Source organism: Erpetoichthys calabaricus, chromosome 13 (assembly GCF_900747795.2).
Source record: "Erpetoichthys calabaricus chromosome 13, fErpCal1.3, whole genome shotgun sequence".
NCBI classification, from domain to species: Eukaryota; Metazoa; Chordata; class Cladistia; order Polypteriformes; family Polypteridae; genus Erpetoichthys; species Erpetoichthys calabaricus.
The window spans coordinates 52,996,757-53,017,168 of NC_041406.2; the positions used below are offsets into that span (position 1 = coordinate 52,996,757).

Consider the following 20,412-nt stretch of genomic DNA (forward strand, 5'->3'; position numbering starts at 1 on the left):
AACACTTCTTGTAGATCGCTAAAAGAATTAAGAATTCTGTTCTTCGCAAGCCTTAATTAGAAGGCCGTTAGCGTCAGTCCAGATGTTTTGATTCATTATAAACCTCTGCCTTGATTCAGATTTACATTTACTATTTGCTTTCATATCAAGCCTTGTCGAAACAGATTGTAATATTATTGGGAAAGCTGCTGTTTTCTTTTCAGCTTGTGCATGAGAGGCACTTCCTGGCCTCCTGTGTTAGATTTTTTGTGAGATTCAGAGAGCTAATAAGTGCAACTGCTAAGGGTTTTATTCAGTTTGAAAGAAACGTCTAACACAGGTGGCTAAATCTGACCTTTTCCTCACAGACTGCTCTTGCAAAGTGAATTTAATATTTGCTAAAAGTATTTACCTACTATTATGCTACTAAAGATTCAATTCCATCACAAAAAGCATACCATATGCTACTTTAATTGTTGGCTCTGATTGTCATTTTCATTATTTTTGTATGTTAACTGTTATCATTTATACCAGTTGTAACAATGCAGCTGTAACAAAATATGTCCAAAAGTAATGGTGAATTCAGATTTCTGAATGTTTCCCAAGTCATTAATCATTTGTGATTAATCAGTTCTTAAAAATTAGCCAGTTGAGGTGTTTATATTACTCACTCATTAAAACACAAATTCATTAATAGAGGAACTATAAGCAGTATTAGGTTAAAGTGATCCAATCATTTCACTTTCTACACATTTATCCAGATTAGGGTCATATCAGTTCCACAAGCTTGTTATCATAGGTGATTTTTGGGGATGTACATTGAGCAGTAAATCGAAAGATCTGTCCAAGGACTGAGCTTTTCACTTTACAGGCAAACTACAACACTGTCACTACTATTCATGGACATGGTCTCACAATCAACTCAGCCCTTAATCATGAACAGGACCCCACTTACAGTGTGAATCACAACTATCCTGCAGGGAGAAAGCTTCTCTTTAATCTTGGGTCTTTACTTTATGTGATACAGTACATTTAGCTTCATACCATTCCAGTACACTTTGGAAATCACATCTAATGAGACCAAAAGGACAGCAGTATTCATAATACCCCTGTTCCCATACTGGACAAGGCTTAATTTGAAGATTATGAAAATGGAAAAGAATAGATGTAATCAGATGTGACCTTAGCCAAATCCCACTGCTTCATTATACAGACTTCTTTAACAGCCAGTATACAAACCCAGCTTTGACCCTGTAAATACTAGGTAAAAATGGCACACAGCCCCCATACTCTCAAAGTACCTATCACAAAGTACCCAGTAATAATGCTTTTACAAATCTGCAAAATATTGAAAGACACAAATAGAAAATTCCCTTGACCTCTCAAATATCTGGGACAGAGAGCTAGTCATCGTTCATTTTATACGAAGTAGAATCAATACTATATAGGCTGGATGAAATCACTTTTCTGATTTTCTGATTCTTATTTATTTATTACATTGTTGCAAACAACCAGGTACAAAACAGTAAGATACAATTTGAATTTCAAAATACACTTACAGATATTAAAAGTGTTTCAAACTTTTTTACATGCTTGATAAGTGGGCTATAAATGATTAACTATTTATTTAATGAAATTTTGGCATATAACAGAAAGAGAACTTGTACTGTATGTCAGAGCCAAATACCATCCAAGGTGACAAGACAGTTGTTCACTCTGTTTTGGATAATTTTAAGTTGGTCATCTCAAAATTGTTTGAATTCTGAAGAGTACATTTTAAACCCAGCAATTAAACATGGTATGTCATTTGTAAGCACTGTGTAAAGGAAAGCACAGTAGATAGTGCATATTCATATTCCTGGCACTTTTTTGCTGTGTTGGTAATCCACCAAGCTAGAATACTTTGCTGTCCTTTAAAATTTTCACTCAGTTTGCTGACGATATTTTTCTATGTCAGAAGGTCACCCCTTGAACAACTTGGGAAATTACAACATTCAAGGCAGAAAAAGTGAGTCAGCACTAGCACAGTAATAAATTAACATCATTTAGCCCTTTATATGTAAGCACACCGAAGTTAACAGAGCATTTATTCTTCTAATCTTGGGGTGTTAATTTAGTCTTATACAGTAGTTAGATACAGTTCTTTTTCGTAAATTAAATAATCAAAAAAATTCTAACCATTGATCTTTCTTGCTTAATGTACTTTTTTTGCCTTATAATTTAACTTCTTCTCTTTTCGTTTGTGTCTTTAAACCATATTTATATTCTCCACATATATAAAATTGAAATAAAACAATCAAAAAATTCTAACCATTCATCTTTCTTGCTTAATCTACTTTTTTTGCCTTATAATTTAACTTCTTCTCTTTTCGTTTGTGTCTTTAAACAATATTTATATTCTCCACATATATAAAATTGAAATAAAACAAGCAGAGAAAATTGCTTAATTGGCTTGAGCAGTCTTCTATCTATTATGATGCTAAATACATAGACTTTTCCTGTTGTTGTCTTCTATACACAGTACAGTAGTTTTTTTACACATGAATGTTCAAGTCATATGTCTTGACTGCCTGAATTCCTGAATTCACTAGTCTCTATAGCCCTTGATCCCAACATGGTCCTTCCATTTTTTTACTCCCATAAATCCAGCTCTCACTTTGTTCTGCTTCTACTGCACTACACTTTTCAAGAGCTGGTTCACATAACATTCTAGGTGTGCTTTATCATGAAAAATGAGTACTCCACACCTTCAGATGAACCTTCTGGTGTTAAATTTGCCTCTCTCTCCTTCAGAAGAAAAGATGCATAAGAAATAGACTTTTTTAAAGTACATTGTTTTTCATTGTCATATATTTTATTATGTGTCACTTTAAAAAATCCAGAATATTCCTTTAAAAAGAAATTATAAATGAGTTTAAATGATTATAAACAACTTTCTGTTACAGTAATTTTTTAAAATCTTTTTCTTTTGTAAATTGTAGTTTGGCCTAATTGACAGAACCAACATAAACAACTAAATTGAATGGCAGAAGTTTAAGGGCACTGCAAAAGGGAAGTAAGACATGGTCAAGGTCACTACACTATATGTCATAAAACAAATTGTCATATTTAGTGGGGAGGTTAAATTCATAGTCAAAAGCAAAACTAAAGCCAAAACCAGATACAAGGATGTTGTTGAAAAGCACATTTTTTGCAAGGTCTTTAGTGCATATTCATATTCCTCTTCCTATTCCTTCATATTCATATTTAGTATATTTTACTTTGGACAATGGTTCAGTGGTTCGACAGTCAACTTGGCAAAAAGACAACTCGGCGAAAGACAACCCAGCAAAAAAGACAACTTGGCAAAAGACAAGTCAGCGAAAGACAACTTGGCGAAAGACAATTTGGCGAAGAAACAACTTGGCGAAATACAACTCGGCGACATCTTTTAGTTGTCTGTCGCCCAGTTGCCCCTGAACATTGGACAATACTTTAACTGTCCAGCCATCTTATATAATATTGAGTGAATTGATTCATGCAAAATTAAATTTGCTGTGAAACTCAGTATTTTACTTGCAAAAAATGTACAAAAATAAATGGTGTTTAGCTTCCAGAGAAGTTTGTGCCATTGACACCAAAAGAAAGGTGTTTATTTCTAGTCTGTAAGCATTTTCGTGCATTAATTCAATATGCATCTGCATATTATTTAGTATTTAAATGAAAATCTGTAGTGCAAAAATTTAAAAAAATCACCAGATTCATTTCCTGTTACATGTACACATTTTGTTGCACCATCAGACATGTGTTTTGTTTATACTGGTAAGAGGACACCCACTTTACCAATCATGTGAAGAAAACACTATAATGTGCCTAGTGATGTCTTTTAGTGTATGTTCATGTGGAAAATATATAGCATGTCACAGAGGCATAAATAGAATTGATTTTACTGGTGTGTAGACAATTTCCTGCATTATGTAGCTGCAGAAAAAATACAGGTAAATATCTAAGTGTGAACAAGTCTTTAGGGCGCAATACTTCTTGCCTTCTTCCCTACAGAAAATGTAAAAATCAACCAAACATTCAATCAAATTTTAGTGTCTATTTCGCTCATCACTAATCTTTTATAAAATAGCTGCCATGATGTCACAGGTTCCATGGCAAGTGTGACACATACCTAGGAACCATGTAGCATCATAGCAAAAAAAAAACCGACCATACAAATGAAAACCAGCTGACACCCCAAAAAAATAATATCACAAAATGTCACCAATGATAACATCCATCCATCCATTATCCAACCCGCTATATCCTAACTACAGGGTCACGGGGGTCTGCTGGAGCCAATCCCAGCCAACACAGGGCGCAAGGCAGGAAACAAACCCCGGGCAGGGCTCCAGCCCACTGCAGGCCAATGATAACACTGTCGTAATTATAAAATTACAGTATAAAGAAATGATAAAACATAAATGAAAAAGTCTTAACATCTTTCTTACTTTAATGACTATGATATTTTACTTTTTTTCTTAAAGTTACCAAGTCTCTCTCCACCACTGGCTTAGTGTGTGATCATTAGCAAGTCTATTTTCCTGCTAATGTGGTTTTGTGTGAGTAAGTGTGGATAAGGGGAATCTGAAATGGACTAGTTAAGCTTTGTAGCCTTGAGATTGTTTTAAATATTTGCTGTTGGATCACAGAGTGCAGTTAAATAGCTTCTGGAAACAGCAATAGTCCTGTGAAATTCACTTAACAGTGACATGTTGCTAATTTTCTAGTTGTTCTCGTTTATTTCCTGCTCTTTGTTGTTGTGTTTAGTTTTACCAAAATGACAGTACAATGTAGGGGAATTCACTTAAAAGCTAAAACAAAATGGATGTTTTCACTAAACCATTATACTCTATTTTTTCTGATATGTGTGACCTTTTCTATCCAAACTAGTTTAACCAATGATTTTTTTTTTGTTTAACTGCTAGTATATAGTATAGTCACATTTTTGAGTACTTTATGCAAAAGCAGGTTCACTGTTTGTTCAATGGTAAACAGAATGATTAATATGCATGCATGATTAATGATTTTGACATAAGTGACTGTGAGTTGCATGTTATGAACAAAATGATGGAACACTATGCCCATGTTTTTTTAAAATATGCCTGGAAGTTTCCTTCTAGAAATTAAACTGAACTTGTACCTAAATGTATTTTAAGACCTCAGTCACACAAGACACAATCTGTGTTCTCTTACTGGATTAACCAAGAAAGACCTCTTTGGTGGGTAGCACGGTGGCGCAGTGGTAGCGCTGCTGCCTCGCAGTTAGGAGACCCGGGTTCGCTTCCTGGGTCCTTCCTGCATGGAGTTTGCATGTTCTCCCCGTGTCTGTGTGGGTTTCCTCCGGGCGCTCCGGTTTCCTCCCACAGTCCAAAGACATGCAGGTTAGGTGGATTGGTGATTCAAAATTGGCCCTAGTGTGTACTGGGTGTGTTTGTGTGTGTCCTGCGGTGTGTTGGCACCCTGCCCAGGATTGGTTCCCTGCCTTGTGCCCTGTGTTGGCTGGGATTGGCTCCAGCAGACCCCCGTGACCCTGTGTTTGGATTCAGCGGGTTGGAAAATGGATGGATGGATGGACCTCTTAGGTATAGAACTCTTTTATATTTGAAAGTTCACAATGAACTACTCAGCCTTGACCTGAATCCATATTTATATGGCTTTCAATACAGTTGTGTAAGCAGAAAGGGGTTTTTTAAGTTTCTCCGCTAATCACTTTTGGGTGAGGTTAACCTCTAGAGACTTCCAAAGACATTTCAGGACTATGTCCTTGGTTGCTTTCTAAAGAGAGAAAGAAAAATATGCTCTTGAGACATCTGGAGCTTTTAAACCCTTTTCCAGTGGTTTGTTCTGTGTTCCCAGAGGTCCTGGAATTTTGTAAATGTTACTTGCTTGCAGTATCCAGCTTTTGAAAGGTTTCATGATTGATTTAAATTATTGCATAGCAACCAATGAAACAAGGTTTTGGTTAATTTTGTCAAGGGAAATAAATCTAGAACCCTATGAAAAAGGTGTAAGACAAAGGAAGAAGGGTTAGGGTTCAGTTAGTACACCCCATTTAATGTGCTGCATTGAAGAAAAAGAAAAAAATGATCAATGAAAAAGTATCACTTTTTTCGCTCCAGACAGCATTCATTGCATATGTTTTTGTATCAGAGCTCTGTCCTCTTCTAAAAACAGCTCAAAGACTGAACAAAGACTTCCAGTGGTATAGGTCTTTAAGTACTGGACAGACCAGAATGGCTGGGGCTTATGTCAGTTGTCTTCCATGAGCTTCCTGTCTATTCCAGGGAAAATGAAAACCATATTAATGATAGTGCTTCACTCTCTTCCTTCTTCCTGTTGGACACTACCCAGGTTCACATGTGTGACACCTGCAATATGAATGAAAGGTTTTGAGATATTTTGCAGTTATTTACTCATTTAAAGATATTTTTTTCTAAATATATTTTTTGTCTTTCATTTCATCATATCTATATACAGATAAATTTATAATGTGCATAATATTTGCTATGTGGAAAGACTAAGGTAAAGTCAACATACACTGACTGTTTTACAATAGTTAATGTGCTGTACATATCGTATCTATAGAGTTTCAAAATTGTTAGTTATCATACAATGTACATTATGCTTTGCTCCAATACTAAAAAATGTTTTGCTTTGATTTAATACTGTTAACACCTTCTTAAAATAGGTTATTAGATATGATAAATACCAGTGTAAATATCTGAATCATTACTTTTCAGGCATTAGCCTAGAGCCCACAGCTACTGTAAGAGATCAACTGTTCCGAGTTCATGAAGAGTCAAGAATTTTAGAACCTGCAATTAAGTAAAAATGTCATTTATGGGATTATGCAGGTTGGATTCTTTGATGTGATGTGTGGTAATCTGTAAGCTGTCTATTGCACATTAGCTGATTGTTCAGTATTGCAGTCTTGAACTGAAAACTTGATTTATTAAGTATCATTATTTGGTCAATTGTTGATTTGGAGGCCATCTTTTTTCATGTCTTTTTTTAAAGTTATTAATCTCATTTTTTAGAATTTTGTTGTTAAAATCTGAATTTCAGGATTCTTCCTAACACTGGTGGTGAATGTGGTACTGTTACTGATAGTTCTGAGCTGATAGTTTATATGTCATTTTGTAGTTCATTTTTGTGTTTAGATTAATACGCCGCTAAGGAAAGCTTTCTCAGCCTGCTGATTTACTTTGTTAGAGTGTCTAGTGACTTAATGAGTTGAACTAAAAAAGACAGTGTCGGTTCAAGCCTCAAACCCTAGGAAAAATCACTTAACTTGATAGAGAGTACAAAATATATTTTCTGTACATATTGATTGGCAGTGTGCTTATAAAAAACTTCAGACAAGAGACATGTTAATAAATACAGTGGCCTGTAATGAAATTACAATTAATTACTTTTTAAAGTTTTTGAAAGTTGTTTCTTTATTTAAGCAGTTTTCTCTCTTCAAACAAAGCAAAATAATTTTAGGAAAGAGCACTCACTGGATAAAATATATTCCTTTGTATTCTTGAAGATCATTCATCAGGGAATGTCAAATTTCAGTCAGCTCCAAGGTTTTAATACTTCCCCTGGTATGTTGTGGCATTGACGCTGACACAGAGATATGCTGCATTCACTTACTGCCAATCCTAGGTTTTTCCATTTCTTTGTTCTGTCAATCTCTATTTTCTAAATTAATTGATTCTTTTTATGCATTTGGGAGTAATTCTCATCTTATACAGTGCAGTTTGTTTGCTTGCCTGGCATATTCTGCCTATGATTCAGTCCTGTTTTTCAATACAATATTATACAAAAACTAACTCTTCTTTGACACAGTGATTTATCTGCCATTTTTTATGATTAAATGCAGAATGATAGCTATTTCATTATTGTGCTAATGTTTGTTAATAAATATGTAATAATTAGTGCTTTAATATTGTTTATTTCAGTGATGGTAAAAATGTCAGTCAGTCATTGTCCAACCCGTTATATCCTTACACAGGGTCATGGGGGTCTGCTGGAGCCAATCCCAGCCAACACAGGGCGCAAGGCAGGAACAAACCCTGGGCAGGGTGCCAGCCCACCGCAGGGCACACACACCCACACACCAAGCACACACTAGGAACAATTTAGGATCGCCAATGCACCTAATCTTCATGTCTTTGGACTGTGGGAGGAAACCCACGCAGACACGGAGAGAACATGCAAACTCCATGCAGGGAGGACCCAGGAAGAAAACCCAGGTCTCCTTACTGCGAGGCAGCAGCGCTACCACTGCACCACCGTGCCGCCCTTGGTAAAAATGTTGACATTTTATCTCGTTTTCTTGTGGTACTATATATGATGTCAAAGAAATATTTACAGTATATGAGCCAAGTAAAAGACAGCCTTGAATTTTCAGTTTAACATCTTTAAAGGAGATAATACTGTAAGTAGTAGTTGATATGAAGACACTTATAATGGTTGCTTCCTCTGTTTACAGCCCTAATTCAGAAAAAGTGCCAAAAAATTCAGTTATCTAAAATAACATTGTATTCAAGAAATAATACAAGGTGGATATTATAGGAAAAATTATCAAAAACCAAGACAGAACAAATAACAAGCTCATACTAGAGACCTACAGTGCATCCGGAAAGTATTCACAGCGCATCACTTTTTCCACATTTTGTTATGTTACAGCCTAATTCCAAAATGGATTAAATTCATTTTTTCCTCAGAATTCTACACACAACACCCCATAATGACAATGTGAAAAAAATTTACTTGAGATTTTTGCAAATTTATTAAAAATAAAAAAATTGAGGAAGCACATGTACATAAGTATTCACAGCCTTTGCCATGAAGCTCAAAATTGAGCTCAGTTGCATCCTGTTTCCCCTGATCATCCTTGAGATGTTTCTGCAGCTTAATTGGAGTCCATCTGTGGTAAATTCAGTTGATTGAACATGATTTGGAAAGGCACACACCTGTCTATATAAGGTCCCACAGTTGACAGTTCATATCAGAGCACAAACCAAGCATGAAGTCAAAGGAATTGTCTGTAGACCCTCCGAGACAGGATTGTCTCGAGGCACAAATCTGGGGAAGGTTACAGAAAAATTTCTGCTGCTTTGAAGGTCCCAATGAGCACAGTGGCCTCCATCATCTGTAAGTGGAAGAAGTTTGAAACCACCAGGACTCTTCCTAGAGCTGGCCGGCCATCTAAACTGAGTGATCGGGGGGAGAAGAGCCTTAGTCAGGGAGGTGACCAAGAACCCAATGGTCACTCTGTCAGAGCTCCAGAGGTCCTCTGTGGAGAGAGGAGAACCTTCCAGAAGGACAACCATCTCTGCAGCAATCCACCAATCAGGCCTGTATGGTAGAGTGGCCAGACGGAAGCCACTCCTTAGTAAAAGGCACATGGCAGCCCGCCTGGAGTTTGCCAAAAGGCACCTGAAGGACTCTCAGACCATGAGAAAGAAAATTCTCTGGTCTGATGAGATAAAGATTGAACTCTTTGGTGTGAATGCCAGGCGTCACGTTTGGAGGAAACCAGGCACCGCACATCACCAGGCCAATACCATCACTACAGTGAAGCATGGTGGTGGCAACATCATGCTGTGGGGATGTTTTTCAGCGGCAGGGACTGGGAGACTAGTCAGGATAAAGGGAAAGATGACTGCAGCAATGTACAGAGACATCCAGGATGAAAACCTGCTCCAGAGCGCTCTTGACCTCAGACTGGGGTGATGGTTCATCTTTCAGCAGGACAACGACCCTAAGCACACAGCCAAGATATCAAAGGAGTGGACTTCAGGACAACTCTGTGAATGTCCTTGAGTGGCCCAGCCAAAGCCCAGACTTGAATCCGATTGAACATCTCTGGAGAGATCTTAAAATGGCTGTGTACCGACGCTTCCTATCTAATCTAAAGGAGCTTGAGAGGTGCTGCAAAGAGGAATGGGCGAAACTGGCCAAGGATAGGTTTGCCAAGCTTGTGGCATCATATTCAAAAAGACTTGAGACTATAAGTGCTGCCAAAGGTGCATCGAGAAAGTATTGCACATAAGGCTGTAAATACTTATGTACATGTGATTTCTCAGTTTTTTTATTTTTAATAAATTTGCAAAAACCTCAAGTAAACTTTTTTCACGTTGTCATTATGGGGTGTTGTGCGTAGAATTCTCAGGAAAAAAATTAATTTAATCCATTTTGGAATAAGGCTGTAACATAACAAAATGCGGAAAAAGTGATGCGCTGTGAATACTTTCCAGATGCACTGTACATTCCAGTACTAGTAAAAAGAATATCATGAGATGCCCATATAATTTTAGGTCTTTAAAATGTTTCTTATGTTTAGCTACTGAATAATCTCACTGTTTTTAGGTAGTATGCCAACACAGCCAATGAGGAAGTAGACAGGAGGACAAGATCCAGTCATGCATGACGCTGTGCCTTAGAGTCTAACTGCATATTGACAGAGACAGTTAAAAAAGGTTTGATATTGCTGACATATGGCAGTTGTGTGTTTAAGGTTTTATCATTACAATATCAATAAGTCAGGCACTTAAGATCAGAGTCATCACTCATCATGCCCCGTTGTTAAAGGAATACTAAGCTGAAATTGAAAACAAAAGTAAAAAGTTGTTTAAAAATAAATAAAACAAAAAATATGTGAATTAAATTGTCAGGGTATTCAACTATATACAGTCTTTGGCACACTTTGTATTGAATTCATACATTTTTCATGACTTGTATGACCTGCACATTTTGTGCCACGTGATGAAATTCTAGTGCAGCATGCGAGACTAAGATTGTGGTTCTGTGCAAGATTGGGCTTGAGCAAGATGAAACCCTTACGAAGCAGTAATAAGGAGTAGAATTAAAAAAAACTGTCCTATGCAAAACTAAATCACATACAGCTCAGCGTAACTGGAAGTTTTATATGGGCCTTTTAGTTGTGAATATGGATGTGTGAGTATGTATACTCTGAAATTAATTGGAATCCTGTCTGCAGTCAGCTCTTGCCTTGTTCACAGTTCCTGTTTTCAGAATATAACACTGTATTTGTTACAGCTCAGAAGTCAATTCTGCATTGAGAGTCCTTGCTGATTGTTTTGGTGTATGGAATAATTAAAAAATCAAGAAACCTAATTCATCAAACACATTTGTTGTTTCCTTGATAATAATAATTGCCTGTTTTGAGTTTTAAATAATCATTGCAGTTTATAAATTTAATCAGTTCAATTTTAGCCACCTTAATGCCATGCCCAAAAAGTTATTTCATTAAAATATCTGTATTCACTACATCCTACAGCTGTATGTATGTTAAATTGGCAGATGTAAATTTGCCCAGTATGACTGATTGACTATGTATCTAGGAATGAATGTACGTTGTGATGGGTGATGTCACATTTACGATTGGTTCCTGATTTGTACCCATTGCTGCTGGAATTATTCCAGATTTCTGGACCCCATACTGAGAAACTTAAGATTCATAAAATGGATGGACTGGAAGAAGAGTAATCTTGGAAATGTTATTTGTGGTTCTACTGTAAGCCCTTATCACCTCTTAAAATAGCTAATGAAGTCAGAGGGATTAAAAGTTATCTTTTAAAATGTTAACAAAGCCTAATAATAATAATAATAATAGTAATAATAATAATCCATCCATCCATCCATTTTCCCACCCGCTGAATCTGAACACAGGGTCACGGGGGTTTGCTGGAGCCAATCCCAGCCAACACAGGGCACAAGGCAGGAACCAATCCCGGGCAGGGTGCCAACCCACCGCAGGACACACACAAACACACACACACACACCAAGCACACACTAGGGCCAATTTAGAATTGCCAATCCACCTAACCTGCATGTCTTTGGACTGTGGGAGGAAACCAGAGCACCCGGAGGAAACCCACGCAGACACGGGGAATAATAATAATAATTATTATTATTATTAGTAGTAATAGTGGTAGTAGTAGTAGTAGTAGTATTAATCACTAGTGAGTCCATCCAGATATAAAGTATTATGCTGGTCAGATGGGGACACTAGTGATGAAATAATCTCAGATTACCATTTTGTTTTCAATAGTATGTAACTATTATCTTTGCTCATAGAAAATTAGGGGAAAAATGATATATATATAGTGAAGCCCCCTTGCCTTCACTATATATATATATATATATATATCATTTTTTGCCCCTAATTTTCTATGTGCAAATATAATAGTTACATACTATTGAAAACAAAATGCCATAGAATCCCAAACCCCAACACGAATACAAAACACAGTCCTGGTTTCAAATAACTGGGTGTTTTTCATATAAATGCCTCACAAAAAGTACCAAGCACAATTTACTTCTCCTCCAAACACTTATCCTTTGTCCACCACACTGTCCTCCTTCCGAGTGTTGCTCGTCTTCCTCCCAGCTCCAACTCACCTGGACAAGGAAGTGTGGTCACTTTTATTGAGGACCTGGGAGTACTTCTGGTCTCAGGGCTGTTGCCCGTTGAAAGTACTTCCAGGTCACATGGAAGTCCCATATAACAGGGAGTACATGTACCTGCAGTGTCCGCTTACGGCACCCACAGACTCCAGCAGGGTTGTGCTGCTAGACTACAACTCCTGTCATTCTCTGCTGGTTCCTGAATGGGCTGCTGCCATCTACCAACCAGGGGGAGTAAGTACATCCCAGAGACAGTCCATCCCTGACCTCTTTTATCTCGAACCAGAAAGGTGCTATTGACATGTCCGGTCAGGGTGCAAGTTCATTTGTTTTGGGCTTTCCGGTTGAGTAAGGAACCATTTTCTTCTCTGGCTGGGATGTCTGTCCATCCATTACCAAAGCCTTGTCTAGTTGTGACATCCTTCCTGCTCTTGGCCGGGATGCCTTTCTGTCCACTTATGGAGTGTTCCCATAGTTGACAGATAGACGAATATATACAATTTAGAAGCAATGGGAGGTTGTTCAGTCTGTCACATGTATTTGGCTAAGTGCCATGGTTGCCAATCTAATGGCTCAGAATATATATTATGTATTCTAGCTTGTTTCTGTCAGGTTAGCTGATTCACCATCTTATGATAAGCTGTTTTCCAGTATTGTTGTTTGTTTTTATTTTTACTCTTTTGACAATAACATCTTCTGTTTTGGGATTTTGTCAGAAGCAGGATTCCTCTGATGGCACCAAGTCTTTAGTTCACCAGTTGTCAACAGAGAGTCGAGCATCAGTTTCTGAGTCTCTTTCCGAGTTCTTTGATGCTCAAGAAGTTCTTTTGTCTGCAAGTTCATCAGAAAATGAGGTAAGTATAAAATTACCAGAATTTGATCCTACCGTGATTAGTATATTATGTAATTTGATGTTGTCTTCATTTATAGTAAATTTATTGTATTTTTAGTTTGGCTTTTATTGTGTATATAAAAATATGGACAATGTGCTAAAAAGGCTGCATATTTGAAACTCTCAAAATTTCTTTATTATTACAGTACACTAAAATAAATTTAATAAGTAATTGAAAATTGGAAGCTAGAGAAATTCTCAGAGCTAATAATAATTTTTAAATGCCTTATATCTATATGTATCATCATAATAAAATGCAGTTCATTAGGAAATGGAAGCTTTTAAAATATGTTAGCAATGCAGTTTTAATTAAAGTAAAACAAAACTGTTTTCCTTCCGATTGAAGATTTCTTAGGGTGAATTGCATGTATTGGCGAATTTCCTTAAGTAGTTAAGTGATATCAGAAAGACTTTTTAAAATTTTCTGGATTTTATGCTTGCTATTGTTTCACAAAACTATTAAATTCACACACAAATGTATAATTTTGTATCTGTTGATGGGCCTTCCTCAAAAATGTGTCCTGTTTTTCATGTAAAGCTTGTTGTTAGTCATAAATATTCATTGTGCCCTGAGAACTTGAATTATGAAGTATCAATTTACGATGGGAACCTTTGAATTCCCCATACTATCAGGAGCAGACTGATCAATCTGTGCATATCTTTACTCTAGTATCACTATGTCACATTGATAGCATATAACCTGCAGCTGTTGTAAACATAGATGTTATATCATTAATCACAATTGCTAAAAAGACCTTTTATTTTTGTTATGTATTGCCATTCTTTAAAAATTACATTGTCTTCATTGATTGTTATGAAAAATAATTATTGTAGAGTGTGTACAATAGATTCATACATTGTTGTAATCAGTTTACTGTAGCATAGCTACAATTGGGAATTTTTATGAGTAAAGTGTGATTAACATTTTCCTGAAGGAAGCAGAAAGTCATGGCTTCAGGGGCTCCTGAGCAGTGTTGCTAACTACAGAAGTGCTTTTCGGAAGGTCCTAGAAGGTGGTTTCGGGCTAGAGTTAAGAAATCCTCCCCTTGAACCTGTCAGAGAATTTGTAGTCTTTGATGGCAAGAGCTTGGCCTGAAATAGCAAAAATAGTAATATCAAAAAGAATAAGAATGCCTCATTATAAAAAATCTCATTTAAAAGCACAAAATATGCTTATTACATATATTATTTAGGATTTGTTACATAGTCCCAGTGGTTTTAGATAATTCAGAAATAATCAGTTACTTGTTACTATCACCTCAGTTACTTGTTACTATCACCAATAATTAATAAGAGCATATTTTTAAACTCAAAGGAGAATCTTTGAAGATAAACTACACCACATGATGATTGCTAGCTAAGTAAAAATTATTTTAAAGATTAGCTATTTTATGATTTATGCAGTATAATAAAGCTGGAACTGGACTATTTTTCCATCCATCCAGTATCCAACCCGCTGTATCCTAACTACAGGGTCACGGAGGGGACTATTTTTAGTTTTTGATAATATCCTGAAGACATTATAGGCGGACTTGAATTAAGAGGAGATTTGCCACAATAGACTGTGAAAGCTATATCTGGTAGTAATATTTTTAGAACAGTTAATGGGAATGAGAGTTCAGTATAGCGCCAGCATCATTTTCAAGCTAAAATGACATGGCCCTCATGTCCTGGTTAAATTACTTATTGCTAAATTAATTATTATTATTAAATTAATTATTGGTGGCTTACTCCACCAATCTATCTACTCCATTGCAGTTTCTTTAAAGTGCATCCTTATTATCCATCCATCCATCCATTTTCCAACCCGCAGAATCCGAACACAGGGTCACGGGGGTCTGCTGGAGCCAATCCCAGCCAACACAGGGCACAAGGCAGGGAACCAATCCCGGGCAGGGCGCCAACCCACCGCAGCATCCTTATTATAATTTACATAAAAAGTAGCTTGTTGATCTTAATTGTTGCTCGTTAAAAATATAGTAACCTAAGAAGTATCATTAATCATATTGTGTACGGTGTAATAAGACCAGCACAATATAAACAAAGCATACGTTGATAATATAAACAGTTCCTTAAGAACAACTACAAGGAAAAAGCTACAAGGTTTTATTGTTTTTTACACCATCAGGAAGTAGTGATATGAAAGGATCAGCATGCATAATTCAGCTTGATTAGGTGTATCATATTATTGAAGGTCTGAAAGATGGAAGAGTATTTTAAGGCAGATGTTTATCTTAGCTCACACATGACATATTAATTTATTTATATTGTTTATTTTAAAGACAGATGTATGCATACATGAATGAATTAATTCTTTATCAATGGGTGTTTTAATTTAAGTGGTGTTTTTACAAAAAACGTGATATTTTCTGGTTGCTGAGGCCCCTTTTATTGTTTATTTAGCCCTGGATTAGGCACCAATCGCAGATTCCACCAACCCACACACACTGATATAGGGCCGTATTTGGAATGGGTAAATGATAATTAGATAGATTGTTTTTGGTTTGTTAAAGGATTATTTTTTCTTATTATTGCCTCGGGGTGTTTCAGTAAATTATTTAAAGTCTATTTTTGTTTAATCTGTTCCCTTGCAGGCTTCTGAAGATGAGTCATACATAAGTGATGTGAGCGACAATATTTCTGTGGACTGCTTAAGCAGTGAAATTGACACCCCAAGTAAGAGATAGTTGCCATTTTAGTCTATTCTTTAAACAAATGGAAATAACAGTGAATTGTTTTGGTTTGCAAAAGTTTCCTTTCATGACCTTATTGCATGACTGTACATTTTGCTATAAGTACTGCCTTTTATTCTTCAGTAGCTTGGAACTTTAATCAATTTTGTTTGATCCAAAGTGCTTTAAAACCAAAGAAGATGAAATTTCGTGTTTCTTTTGAGCTTCCATAATTGGTAATTCACTTTATGAGTGATATGATTTAAGTTGTCTCAATCACAGTAACTGCTGGCGATTAATTTAATATAGACTGGTGTAGTCATTAATCCTGTTAACAGTATTTCGTTTATTTCATATAACTGTGCATAATGTATGTTAATGTTCCTTTCAATATCCCTTAAGTGAATCTCTTATGGTAAAAAAAATGTGACTCTTATAATAATGTGATATTGTCAGTTCTAAATTAAATAATGGATTTACCACTTTCTAAACAATGTGTTAAAGATTTGTTATTTATTTATTATAACTGATTATAGGCAATATGCATTTCACTTTTGATAGAAAAGTTAGACAAAATATTTATGTTCTCATTAGTATGTGTATCTTTCTAATAAACTCTAGGCAGATAGATAGATAGATATCTACATACATACTGTACATATATACATTCATACATACATACATACAGTAGATGGTACTTTGTTTGTCCCAAAGGGAAATTTAGCTTTTACAGAAGTTCAAAACATACCATAACAAACATCAACACCCTTTCCCAAACACAAACAAGATTTACAAATAAGAAAAAAAAAACTTCTTAGCTAATGTTAAGTGAGTCGTTATGAAAGCATATTGCCATAAGGTGTAATGGAGCCCCAGTATCATTTATGAACACACTTCATAACTTATTGGCTCAAAGTACTCAGTGATGTGTAGCATGGTTCATAATGGCCATGAGTTTTGTCTTCATTCGATCTTCTATTACGATCTACTTTGGGTCGAAAGTGTGTCCCTAAACTGAGACTGCCTTCTTAATTAATTTGATGATTTATTTGGCTTATTTGAAGTACGTAATCTTGCCAGCTCGACTATAACTTAGTAAATTGCACTGTCTATCACAGAGTTGTAGAACACATAAAATATGTCACTTCTCACATTATAGTAATGCACTTTCCTAAAAAAAAAGTAATTAGTTAATATTGTTATCATTGGTATAATCCCCAAAAGTTTGTAATCAAATGTGGAAATCTTGTTGTTTCCAGAATTAAAGGGTCAATTAATTTCACTACTTTATATGATGATTTATGTTTTCAATCTTTTGAAATATTTCTTATACAAACATTTTATTACATTAATGGAAAGCACATACATATTCCCAGAATGAAAATCTGCCAATTTGATCCTGTTCAGTTCGCTCAGTCACTAGTGTATTATTGTTATTACAAACAGTATCATTATGTATCAGTTTCCTATGAATAGATCGGTAGCTTAAAACTTAGTTCTCAGAGTTTTTTTTTGAACAACGTAATGAATGTTAACACTACACATCCTCCATGACAGAAAGAGGTTCATTTTCTTTGTCATGTATGTACTGAAGCTCTGTTCATTTCACAAATTAACAGCATTTCTATAAGCAACAAATTGAAAAGCAGCCCTTTGTTTTATTGAAAACATGCCTTGCTTAAATCTGATGTATTTCCAAAAGTGTTCAAGATTAGTCTTGGGTTAATGTTACTCCATATTGTTACAATATATCATAACATATCTCAGTCAAAGGATAATATACAAAAATTGCTATGACTAACTTAATATTTTCATGAAATCAAACAATCAATGTTTTATATGGCATCTTTCCATAATGGAAACTTTTGTATTAATTTGACAACTGCAATGTTCACAGGTTAAATGACTTGATCAATTTTACACAGTGAGTCAGTGCTTTATATCCTAGGCATGAAGCTGCCTTTTAAACAAAGGCAAGATTTGTTTTTCAAATTTTCACAAGCATGTCTTTATTTAATGTGCAACATTTTTAAAATTTGTTAAGTAGGCTTGGTTACAATTTCTCTAAAATTATGCCATTGTGTATCTCAATCCAATAACAATAATGACAGTTACAGTGCTATCTTTTACAATTTCATAAACGTTTAATTGCTTTTACTGTGCATGAGTACTCTTACCAGTTATTTTGTCTAATAAACTCTAATAAACCTTCTTTTAAGCTCAATACATATCTACTACTTAATTCCTATGGTATTAACAATTGCACTAATAATGTCCTGGAGCTTTAGAAAGTAGCTCTAATTATATTAAGGCTGTGGTGCCCTTTAATAATAATGTTTGTGGTAAAATAAATAGGATTTAATGTAATGAAAAATTGTCTGCTCTCGCAAATGAATCCTGATCACTAACAATGCATATAAAAATACGTTAGATACACTAAACAGATTTCCACTGAGTGAACACACTATTAAAATTGAGATATCATGTGCAATAAGGAGCTAAAAAGAACCCAAAAGCTATCAAAATTAATGATTTTATTAAACCAACCACATACTAATGCACAGGGGAGAATGAAGTCTTTGTCTGACTTACTATAATTTCATACTCAAGGCTCTGTGTTTCACTTTAAGCTCTTTACACCAGTTATTCTGAAAGAAGTGCAGGAATCAATTCAGTGTCAAGGTCAGCTATCTTAGACTGCTGCCTGACAAACCCTGGTAGAAACACACCTGTCATTAGCTATCTGAAAATGGATTGGACCTATAAGGCAGCTTCCCAGCTGCTTGCTGTCTTTGTTAGGCAACGGAGTGTCACCTGTTCTAAGTGACATCTTGTTGCTGTCATTTTCTAGTCAAGAAAAGTTGTGTTGATGGCCTAAGCTAAAGAGTAATGTTTTTTTCATACAGAGAGTCCTAGTTTTAGGAATAGTTGTGCAAAACCAGTAGGCCTCCTCCAATATCAGAATTTCAATTGAAAATAATCAAGGTGTGGAAATAGCTTTTAATGAAGGAGACTGTCTTATTCTAAAAAGGATGTGACAATGCAGTGTTCTGTTATGCAATAAATAATTTACTACATCAAGTAGTTAACAATTAACCTGAGTATGCAGTATTTTATGAGAGGACTGTGTTTGCTTGCAATGTTCCTCCCAACCTAAAAAATGCCAAGGAGGTCATAAATATCAAAATCATCTCATTATGGAAAATAAAGCACAAAAGCAGGAATTAGCAAAAGAGAACACAAAAGTACAAATAAGCAGAATCAAAGCAAAACCCTACTCTGTCTCTAGAACTACTGTACTCACATACAATAGATCTTAGACCCTGCCTTCTACCAGATGGGGTGGTTCTCCAATTTGCCTGCCTCCAAAGTACCCAGCAACCACTGCCTTGGTGTTTCTCCCTCTCCTTCAGCCATGGCTTCTTTCTTCCATCAGAAGCTGTCACCTCAAACTCTCTCTCTTCCAGATCACACAATGACAGTGGCAGCATTAAGCTGCCTTCTGTGGTGGGTCACATATAGTGTTAAGGGTGGCCCTCCTTTTCCTACATGAACACTAGGCTAAAACTATTCTCCCATCACCTGGTGTTCCTATGCTAATAAGACGTAAGTCTCTTAAGCACCTTCTGAGCTGCATGCTTTAAGGAGGCAGCACAGTCCCACTCCATTTATTCAGATACTATGTTCTTCTACGTAATGACTTGCAGGTTAACTACTTTTTCCCTGTCAGTCCCTACCTTTAAAATGGCTACACTCACTTGTCCTTACCTGAACACATATGAATGTCATCTTTCCACAACCTCACTCACTCTGTGTTTAAGGTCGGACTTTTCCAAGCCTTGTTGTTTCACCAGTGCTCAAGTGTACTAAAGAAACGTTACGTGTTTATGCTCAGGCTGCAAATCTCTCTCTCTGTCTCTCTCTCTGTCATATTGGTACCTGTGACTGTTGAACTTGCATAGCACAAAATACATGAACAGTGCTTACAACCCTTTAGTGTTTGATGCCCATGCTGTACTGTACTGTAGTCTATCTGTCTTGCTTGGAGAACAGAATTTGATATCATAGATGTTGTGTTCTGTTCCATACATTGAAACATGAAGAGGGATCATAGGAGACCAATCACATAGTTGTGCCACAGGTAAACCAGTTGTAGGGTGTTTATTGAGAATATAGTTGAAAAAGTAAAGAATATCAGCAAACGAAAATGATGAAATTTCAAAAAATGTGTTTATATCTAATTATTTTACAACAAGCTAAGCTTATTTGTACATTCTTACCATATATTTATTTTCCTATACTTCATTAAATATGGAAAAATAGGGTGAATTTAAAGGCTAGTTTGTCATCACACTTAACTCCTAAAATAAGCAGTATATTTCAATAAATTAAAAAGTAATTACAGAATAACTTGGCAA

At 35.8% G+C, this 20,412-nt stretch overlaps 1 protein-coding gene across 1 annotated transcript in view; it reads left to right on the forward strand.

Annotated features, from left to right (window-relative positions):
- The window catches only part of LOC114664229 (oxysterol-binding protein-related protein 3-like), a 211,556-nt gene that overhangs the window by 152,909 nt on the left and 38,235 nt on the right, over window positions 1-20,412 (forward strand). The window contains 2 exon segments of the mRNA XM_028818268.2: window positions 13,147-13,284; window positions 15,917-15,998. Of these exon segments, the coding sequence (XP_028674101.1) occupies window positions 13,147-13,284; window positions 15,917-15,998 (220 nt within the window).